Consider the following 10435-nt stretch of genomic DNA (forward strand, 5'->3'; position numbering starts at 1 on the left):
GTAAGAATATTTCATAAGTGTAATTTATGCATTACTTTCTAAAATATTTCAAATTACAATTATATGGTCTAAAAGTTGTTTATTATATATTTATTTGCAAAAACAGTGATAGAGTTACTTATCCTATTTTAATCAACAACATTAAGCAATGTTTTTATTATATAAATATTTTAAATAATTTTACAAATATTTATTTACACTTTCTAAAATAACAACATCACAACTATTTCAATATTACATCTATAAACTAATCGATCCACCGCAAAGTCGCATTTGATGTGCCACATCTCTCGATATCATTTTTATAATCATTTTCAGTGATACGATGTCTAAATCGATCTTCGCTTGCATTTATTTCTTCTAACTCTTGTAGTTCACTAGCAGACAGTTCTTTTAACTTCTTTCCTTTAACTGTTTCGGGTATTACACGAACTATGGCTGTTTGTGGATTATTTTGTCCATTTATCTCACTAGCCATTGAATCTATAGCGCGATGGAGATCGTTTTCGGGATTCCCTGGTCTTTTATTAAGAAAACCATTATTTTTAAAACTGTCCGGATCTGTTACGTCGAAACTGTTGTTTGTAAATATTTGTAGGTTGCTCGTGAATTTGTTTTTCTTTTTCTTCTTTTGTAACTGCAATATTGAATTTAAAATTATTTTTTGTGACAACTTTTAGTGACAAGCGTTTTAATGTTAAACTTATAAAATATTTTATAAATTAAATTTCGATTTGTGTGGTTAATTTGGTAAAAATATCGAAAATTATTATAAATATAAATTCAAATCATCAACGGAATAATTTTCTCTAAATAAAATAATTACTTCATGTAGTTTATCAACAACGAGACTATGTCCTGTATTAACACCAATACTACCAACTTCTTCGATACTATTCGACCTGTGATACGGTCGTAATGCTGACACTGCTCGAGATACTCCAACCTGAAATAGTAAGAGCTTTCTAGAAAAAAAACTTCATATTCTATCCTATATTAGGTGAACACTTAAATATAAGTTGCCTGTTGCTGTTTGTTTTTGTAATTGAAAATAGTAGTATACTAAGATTGTTAATAGATACACTTAAAATATAGATTTTTTATTGAAATAAAATATATATTCATCATAACTTGGAGATTTTTCAGTAAAATTTTGATTACCATCACAAGAAATATATACATATAACACGTACACGTGCATAGGAAGAACTAAAATACAATTATCATATCAAAATACTACCTGTCCGTGTCTTATTTTGTGTTCTGTCAAATCAGCTCCAAGTAATTCTTCATATGGATCCATTCTGATAGGCAAAACTAAATCTATAAGCCACAGCAGAGCCATAGTGACTAGAGCACCCCACAACATTAGACAGAGGCCAGTAAGGGCTTGGACTCCTAAGAGATACCAGCCGCCACCTGAAAAATAAACGGTATTTATTAATCAATAATAAATCAATCTTTCAAGATTGAGAATATCATATTGTGATGATTTTTAAATGTATGAGCGTAAGTTGTTAGTAATTTACTTAAAGTAAAAAACTTAATGTGGTCAGATTTATTTCCTAGTATTTTATATTAATAGTAATAGCAATAAAAATTTCTTCTTATTAATTCAATATTATTTTACCCTTAAAAAGACCTGATCTGCCATTTGTAGTGTCCATAGGAATAGGATTATCCGCAAAAAGTCCGACTGCTAAGACACCTTAAACATATAATGTAAAATTACTTATACAATTGAACTTACAAAATATTACTCGAAGGTCCAATAAGCTAAATTGGACAATTATTTTTTTTTACAACATAGGTAAAATAAAAAAAAACAAATTACTTCGAAAACATCAAAGCACAACGTCTGACAGCACATGGTTGTAAGTTCCAATGTTACTGGAAATGTAAATAAATGTAATTCTGGGTAATTTCATCAGCATTTCTTTATATAAAATGTGAATATATTTTTTTCAATTTTACATAGTGAGAATCTAGTGTCAACAAATTTATTTCTCTACTTTTCGCTAAAATTCGAGAGACCTTGTGTAGTGGAACTCAACGTCGCGTGTTATAGTACCAGGGTAAGAGAAATGGCAATAATTAATGACTTTTAGCTTAATAAGAGTCATTACTTATTTAAATATTAAGTACTTATTTGATTTTTACATCACACCCACAACCATTGCGTTTACAGTTAGACCCTATTATACTGCGCCACAATGAAAAACGATTATGATAAAAATGATCCTTTACTAACCCCATAGCCCACAAGCGCCATGTACTGCGGAAGCACCGACGGGGTCATCGACCTTCATCTTATCGAATAATGGAGTAGCTATGGCCGCTATAGCAGCTCCTATCATACCTATTACTATTGATTCCCATGCACGATATAAGAAACATCCGGCTGAAATGTATGAAATATTAAAACGAATAAGAATCGATAAAACAATCGTGGAATATCTGAGAAGACATATTACACATCGGCACATCACTATTAAAGTATAGTTGCTAGTAAGGGTTTGGGTTCTATTCTATGAGAAAATATTGTATTTAAATATTGATTATTTTAAGAAAGTGCTGAATATGTAAAACAAAACAATAAAATATTAATAATTGTCATAAGTATGTCTAATGTGCTTAAAATTTTTAACAAATGTGTTCATATCACGCGCCGTGTGTGTATCCCGCTATTTACGCTATAGCAGAGTAGGCAGAGGCAGAGGGAGTCTAGTGTTAAAACACTTTGTTCTCTAGCTTTCATCGAATTCTGGAGCCATTGCGAGTTGAGTGGCGGAACTTAATGGCACTCAACACCAGATTGAAGAAATGAAAATTAGGTATGTATTTCATTTCCTCGAGTTAACCTGTTGCGTTTATAATCACACGCTTGTGTCCCTGCGCCCCGACTGGCTTCTTCTTATTAAATAGAACCATCGTATAAAAAATAGAACTACTAACCAGTTATCGATACAAGTGATCCAAGAATACTGTTAATCAATTCCATCACTTCAGCTCGCCCTTTGTTCTTAATCAACGTGAATCTAAAATAAGGTATATTTTAAGTATCATTATTTAAAAGGAATATTAAATGTGCATTATATATTATAAGCACGATATAATTGATTTTGTCAAATGATTTAATTTTTTTTACACAATTAAAACGATTCCATACAACGTGACATTGGCGAAATGAATTGTGCTCAACTGGCACGCTCGAAACGCCATATACCGAGAAATCAATCAATTAAAACTATTTCATTAATCGACATTCCGTTGTCATAATAATTAAATTTGACAAATTAAAAACTTTTGCTTGCACCTACGTATTTGATATTATAAAACAACGAAATAATATAAATGATCTATTTTCAATATATATTATAATTATGATATCGATTCAATCACTCACAGTAACCCAAAACATCCTCCGCCGAAAGAACCCATCATCGTCATGACTGCGGCGCGGGCTGCATACTGCCATTTTGCTCCACTTACCTTTAAATAAAGAAATTTATATAAAAAAAGCGTAATAAGGTTTTTAAAAGTTAAACATTTTTTTAGCTTCACCCCGTAACCTGCAAAACTTACCGTAATAGGTTCCCGGGTTCCCTCTGCCTACATTACTATGTGCAAGATACAGTATGAATTTAAAAAAATATTTCACCTAAGTGGGTATCGAACCCACAACTATCCCATTTCCATTAAAACTTTTTTTAATGATGTCTAAATAATGTCTATTTACTTGGAATAAACGTGTAGACTATTATTATATCTTCTAAAGTACTAATAACACACTTAGATTAGAAAAATAAAAGATCATACATAAAAAGTTATAAGAAATATTAGTTTAATGGCGTTCTTTCTCGCCAAATGATGATACTTGAAGTCGTTAACTTTATAATAGTATTTTGTTAAATTTTCCTTATGATTATGCAAAAATAATTTTAAAAATTAAACCAACTTTAAATATCTATCTTAAAACTACTAAACCGATTTTAATGAAACTTCGTCTGTTCGCTAAGTCGGAGTATATGTCGTTTTAATGAAAATTGACTGCTTCGATATAACTTTTGTAAATGTATTTTAGGTGGCGAGAAATTAATGGATCACAAAACATACAAATTTATATACCTAAGTACATTTACAAAATTTAGCACAAGCATGTTTTGAAGGCTAAATTATTCCAACATACGAGTATACGTAGGTATATGAAATAATCTTTTTGGAAGTCGGTTAAACCTTGATGATTTCTGTGTCCATAATAAATAATTTATAAAAAAAATGTTGGCATTAGTGGGCCTATCGTATTGAAACATAACAATAAAATAAAAAACCTTTATAATTTATTTTGTTAGGTCTTAAAAATAAAATATTAACGACACAATCTCTATATTTATCCACAAATTACACCATTTAAAAACAATTAAGTACCTACATTATCGTGCTTGGTAAATTGCGGCCATTTTGTGGAGCTCATTTAATTTTAAAATGGCGACCGTTTAGGAACAATCAAAGCGATCGGGCATTCGTCTTATTTGTATGAACCGATTTAAGCTAATTGACTATAACATTATGTATTCAGTCATTTACTTTAATAGCCTCTTTAGTACTATTTTTTTTGTTTTCATAAAATTAGTATCAAAGTTATGTTTTTATGTTGCCAGGTAATTAAAGTTATTGAGAGCTTAGCATTGGTTTCGTTTATTTTCGTTTAATGTTAACGTACTCAATATGAGATAGTAACGCTGTAGAAATACGAGAATATTATTTAAGGTTTTGGTACCTATACCTAGAGAGAACTAAGCATCGAGACATTTCATTTATGGTGGCGGAGCTAAACGCCATGCTGCTGTAATTTCGACACGAATAATATATTAATCAAACTTACTCCATAAGTACTTCCAGAGTTAAAAGCGAGCCATCCCCACCACAACACAAAGGTTCCCATAACAGCGTTAACAGGGTTACCCAAGGGTAAAGGGGCTGTGCCGCGAGCGTATCGTCCTAGACGCGGGCCTAGCATGAGAGCGGATGCGAAAGCTGAAGAACCTCCTAGAATTGTATATTTGTGCGTTTATTTCAATATATATACCTAAAATTGTTAAACAGTACGGTCTACGAGTCATGGTCGCCCTAAATTTTAGGCTGTAGAGCTGCGCAATTTTTTCTTATTTTTAATTTATTTTTTCCCGAGTGTACACAGTAAAGCAAATAAAGTAATTAAGTAAGTAAAATGAATATGTAAAGCAAATGTTCACACAGAAAACCTAATTTTCAGGGCAACCAAGACTCGTAGATCGTACTATAGTTTTGGTTCACGCTTGAAATGCCTCTAGAATTCGGCGAAAAAGTGGGAAACGGAAATATCTTAACATTAGGTTCCCTCTGCCTACGTTGCTATGTGCGGGATACAACGATAAGATATAAAAAAATCTAAATAAGTATTTATAAAACTCACCAATAAGATGTACGGGTCCCGAGCCAGCTATATCCACGGCTCCCAACTGGTTCAGGAAGCCATGTTTCCCCCACACCCAGCCCGCAGGCACACAGTACACTATTGTGTTTAGAAACGAGAAAAGGCAGTACGCTTTGAAGTTACATCTATTTGTGAAGGAAAAAAATAAAGGTTTAGACCCAGAAAAAAAATATTTTCTAATTCCAATATATTTATAACACATTAATAAAAATAAATTATCATCTTTTTAATGTGAAGCTTGTGGGCTCGATGTCAAGGAAATGAAATCATTTAAATTGATTTTACACATTACACATACACATTATTAAAAATTGAATACCTTTCTGCCATAGCACCACTGACTATAGTAGTAGCCGTGGTAGCAAACGACAATTGGAATAGAAACGAAGCGAAAACGGGACCCATCAGCGCGTCGCCAACCGGTGGGTCCACTAGGAAGTTGCCCACCCCTATAAAAGGGTTGGACAGTGGCCCATCGCCAAAGGACATGCCGTAGCCGAATATCCAGTATGTTAGACCTGATTGACAAGTAATATATTTAATTTTTAAAATTTAATAAATTGGTTATCTTATATAAGGGATTTACCTATAAAATTATCCTTGAAGGGATATGTTCTATTTAAAAATTTGTAAAGCAAGTTTTTTTATTCTTTTTTCAGTTATAGAATAACAGGTTCATTTAAAACTTTACGTTGTTATTTTTATACGTCTTTTTAAAAAGAAATAATATAAAAAAATATATAAAATCCTTTTTTATTTTTCAAGCTTATATTTGTAATTATTAAATTCTGGGGTGGACACCAGATCATTTTCTGGTTGGCTCAGGCACCATGCCTACTGTTGTACGAAAAATCTAAATAGATAGCTTGTCTGAGGAAAATAAATATATAGATAGCATAGACAATATGTTATCGTACCACCAAGTGATATGTCAGCGAGGTTCTTCATCATTATATTAGCTTCGTTTTTTATTGACACGCATCCCGACTCAAGCATCCCAAAGCCTAAAACAAAAATATATTATTAAAATAAAGTATTATATTAGATATTTCATATTAATAATAGGTATTTCTAAAAGTGCAGAATTAACATTTTCCATGTACCTACATTTCGTAATACATCTAATCTTCACAGATTTACCCGAATTGTGACATATTTGTCACAATTCGGGTAAATCAAGAGACAAGTTTCGGTTCTAGAGGCTGCAAAGTTTAGAAAGAGTACTGTTTCCATTACAGAATAGGCAGAGAGAACTAAATGACAAGACGCTCGAATTTAGGACATCAAGTATTGAGTAATGAAACTCGATAACTTGTTTTTCCAGAAAGGAAATATGAAATTAATTCTTTCCCCCGAGTAGGAACCAAATCTACCACGATTGTCACAGTCAGCCCCACTGTGCCTCAATAGCCACTTTTTCAACACAACACAAGGAAAAGGGAAATATCCTCAAATAATTTAATATTATAAGGTTGTGTAAACACCTTGAACATCCGGTTTAATTTTATATTGCCACACAAAGTATGAACAAAAGGAAAATAAAATTCAATATTTTGCAATATTATGTATCTGATGTATACATCTGAAGTTGTAAAATTGACTTTGTAATGTTACTGACACAAATTCATGTCCTCCGTTTGAAGGCAACAATTTCATCTTTAGATATAATAAATAAACTAGTTTTTACTACTGTGGCCTGGGGTAAACCTGACCACAGTGCCTATAGCCATAGCCTATAGACTAAATACATGCATCCAACGCTAAATGATTTTTTCCATTCAAACCTAAATGACAGTTCCAGAGTCTAATTCAGTCTTTAAATATTGACTTTATAATACATTTTTTTTATTTCAATAGGTATCTTAATGTATTTGTGCATTTTATATAGATTAATATCGAGGTCATTAAAACACATTTAAAAAGATATTATCAATTTAAAATTAGGTAGACCCAAATATTACTTTTTTCATGAGGCGGTCCGGTGGCGTCTTAATGTAAATGTAACGAGTTCGATTTCCACTCGGAGAAATAAATTATTTTCATTTGCTGACATCTGACGCAAAGCGTGTCCTTGATTTTTGCCACTTAACGGATGGAAATAAATTAGGTTTACATTTTCACCAACAAAAAGTTTTCTATCTTGTTTTAATTTCACACTGTATCTCGCATATAATAGGATAGGTACAGGGAACCTAGTGTTAAAACACTTAATTCCCCACGCACCACCCAATTTTCGAGACATTGCGCGTTGAGTGGCGGAATAACGCCGTGCCACGTCTTATTATCAGACTGAGGTGAACAGAAATGATTTATTATCTCGAGTGGGAATCGAATCCACAGCCGTTGCGTATATAGCCCGACGGTATCCAAACACACTTTATGCTTAAGATAAATAACTTACCCGTTTGCATTGTGAATATTATGAAGGACGATGTTAGAATCCAGTTAGTGTCTTCGAGGTCGATTTCAAAGTTTTCTTGTAAACTGACAGTCGTGTTCGTCAAGTTTGGGGACCTCAGTCCCATGTGGAAGGTCCAATTTGTATCCATTTTTAATTTCTGTATATATATTTAGTTAATTCTTATAAATCCATTTTTTCTCTTTTATCTTTACGAAGAGTTAAGTTTATTTTATGTTTGATTAAAAATTTGATTATAATATTTAGTATTGAGAATTAAATATGACACACTTGAAACGCCATCATTAACAAAATTGAACTGAATTAAAAATAATCATTAACTATTAATTACTTCTTCACTTCAACAAAAAAAAGACAAAATATAAACAATTTAATACGCGTTTATCAGTTTAAAGAGTCGCACACTAATTCCATATTAAATTAAAGAATATTTGCTCTACTTTTATATAATTTGGAATTATTATATATGTTTAACTTATTTTTTCGTCATTTTAAATATATTTTTAGAGTAACGACCGCCCACGGTGAATATGTTGATCGAAATAAATCGTCTTCGTAAGTGGCTTGTGTTTTTATATCTGTGCTGTGCAGTAAATAATTATTCGTTTTCAGGGTTCCGCTGTTTTAAAATATAAATTAAGAAAAATATTCGATATTTTGATGGTTCTTATAAATTTCTAACTGTAATGCGACGATTAGGAGGCGCATAGGGGGAATGATTTCATTTCTTTGGATTTTTTCCTTTATTTGTATCGTTACTTACTTCCACGTAACGTTCAACGTACCTAACGTTTTTACGTTAGTCCTCACTTCCTGGCAAATTGCAGAATATTAGTTCCACAGAAAGTATCCCATTTGAATACGGCAAATTTTATAAAAAGTGGAGAGTTTCACGCTTTATAGTGTTAAACTCTCCTTTCATACATTTTTCTCCATATGAAAAAACTTAGTTGAGATAAACAGAGAGAACCTAATGCTAAGACACTTCTTTCTCACATGCTCACAAACGTCGTGCTTACAGTCGGCGGCAATAGACGATGTATATTTTTTGAAATATTCTTATTACTAAGGTAAAGTAAAAATATCTGCCTATTTCGCTTACAACTACCTACTAATTTACATAACATTTAAGCAAAATCATTTTTTGTGCCTACTTAGTTATATTAGTTCCATTAGTTACACACTCATCTCAACTATCAAACAATGTATGTATTTGAAGCGCACATATTACGTGATTCGTCGTGCGTTTCACATGTGGGGTCTTACTTCAGCTATTTAAATCTGTAAATACTTATATTTCACCTAAAGCAAAAACTTTGTTACCCCTTTTTACGACGATTTTGTGGATTGGCGGAGCCAATGTCTTATCATCGAGGACTTTGAAGACCGTGCAAAGTGGAGAAGGTTCAACAGGATGATAGCAAACGCCGGGATGAATGCCAGGAGGAAGAAAAATATATAAATATAATATTTAAATAAATATTTCATTTACTCGAGTGGGTATTGAACCCACCATCAGTCGCATTTACAAACACACTTTGTGCTCCTACGCTACTATTGGCCTGAAGAATTTAGCGGAAAGTGAGGAACGGAGTGTGTTAACACTAGATTCCCTCTGCCTACCCTGCTGTGTGCGGGATACAGCGTGAAGCTGATTTGATTATTTGATTTGATTTGAATATAACCAGCACTACCACTTTTGTATAAAGTGATATACATGTTAGGTACACACTGTCGTAGCAACGCGTTTAGCACGCGTCAATTCGTTCTCAAGTTCTAACAATTTCGTCGAATTGTTATAATGTATGTAAAAATTAGTTACATATTCAAATCTTTTTAGGTTTTAGCGTCGTGTTCGTGTCACATAAAAATGTAGGTAATCTTTAAGAGCAGCATCACGTCTATCCTCTATAGCGAGTGTTAAGACACTCTGTCCCTCACTTTTACCTAATTTTTTAGACATTCTGCAACACACAATCATCTTTTAACAAAAAGGGGATTCTCAACGTCGCGCTTCGTCTGCTAGAGCGGGAATAAAACAGGTAACCATCGCGTTTTCAGTCATACGATTTTGTAATACGCCACGAAAAGCTCAATGTTAAAGATTCGAGTTTAATATAACGTGGTCAAAATTTTTATACCTTATAAGTTGTAAGGGATGGAAATTTTGACGTAGATCGATAAGAACGTATGGCTTTGGCGACGATCGGACTGTATTGGGGGGTTTGAGTCCCAATGACTTTGAAAAAAAATCATTATGAAAGTCATTCAATGTGGAAGGAATTATTTTAATTTCCTCAGTCGTAGTGTCGTAACATGTCAAAGCGCAGAGTTAGTTTCGCCAAACAACACTCAACGTCTCGAATATTGGGCGGTGCGTGGGCGACTGAGTGTTTTAACACTATATTCTCTCTGCATACCTAGCTATATATATATAGGATATAACACTAGCTCACAAAGTTAAACGAAACTTAAATGAACGTTTTTACTCAGTTCCCTACTTTTCAACCAATTATGAAGGCATTGCGTGTGAGCGGCGG

The 10435-nt window shown here is 32.7% G+C and overlaps 1 protein-coding gene across 1 annotated transcript; it reads right to left on the minus strand.

The window, feature by feature from the left end:
- Positions 1–166: 166 nt before the first annotated feature.
- On the minus strand, positions 167–8445 carry Amt (Ammonium transporter). Its single transcript, XM_085188556.1, has 12 exons — positions 7878–8445; positions 6394–6480; positions 5796–5994; positions 5456–5601; positions 4886–5049; positions 3407–3492; positions 2956–3038; positions 2252–2401; positions 1631–1708; positions 1241–1419; positions 827–946; positions 167–637 (listed from the first exon to the last, which is right to left on the minus strand). The coding sequence occupies exons 1-12, from the start codon at positions 8023–8025 to the stop codon at positions 248–250; spliced, it is 1830 nt and encodes a 609-aa protein (XP_085044682.1). The 5' UTR covers positions 8026–8445; the 3' UTR covers positions 167–247.
- Between the last annotated feature and the right edge of the window lie 1990 nt (positions 8446–10435).

This window comes from Heliconius melpomene, chromosome 7, assembly GCF_056956725.1.
Source record: "Heliconius melpomene rosina isolate 202511_hmr_F chromosome 7, ASM5695672v1, whole genome shotgun sequence".
Taxonomy (NCBI): domain Eukaryota; kingdom Metazoa; phylum Arthropoda; class Insecta; order Lepidoptera; family Nymphalidae; genus Heliconius; species Heliconius melpomene.

Bases quoted from the DNA above. Each gene is read 5' to 3' on its own strand.
- Amt (XM_085188556.1), bottom strand. From the start codon at position 8,025: ATGGATACAAATTGGACCTTCCACATGGGACTGAGGTCCCCAAACTTG. The intron at 5,050-5,455 runs GTGAGTTTTATA...ATACAATTCTAG, and splicing joins GGGACCCGTACATCTTATTG to GAGGTTCTTCAGCTTTCGCA. The intron at 947-1,240 runs GTAGTATTTTGA...TTACTATTTCAG, and splicing joins ACAAAATAAGACACGGACAG to GTTGGAGTATCTCGAGCAGT.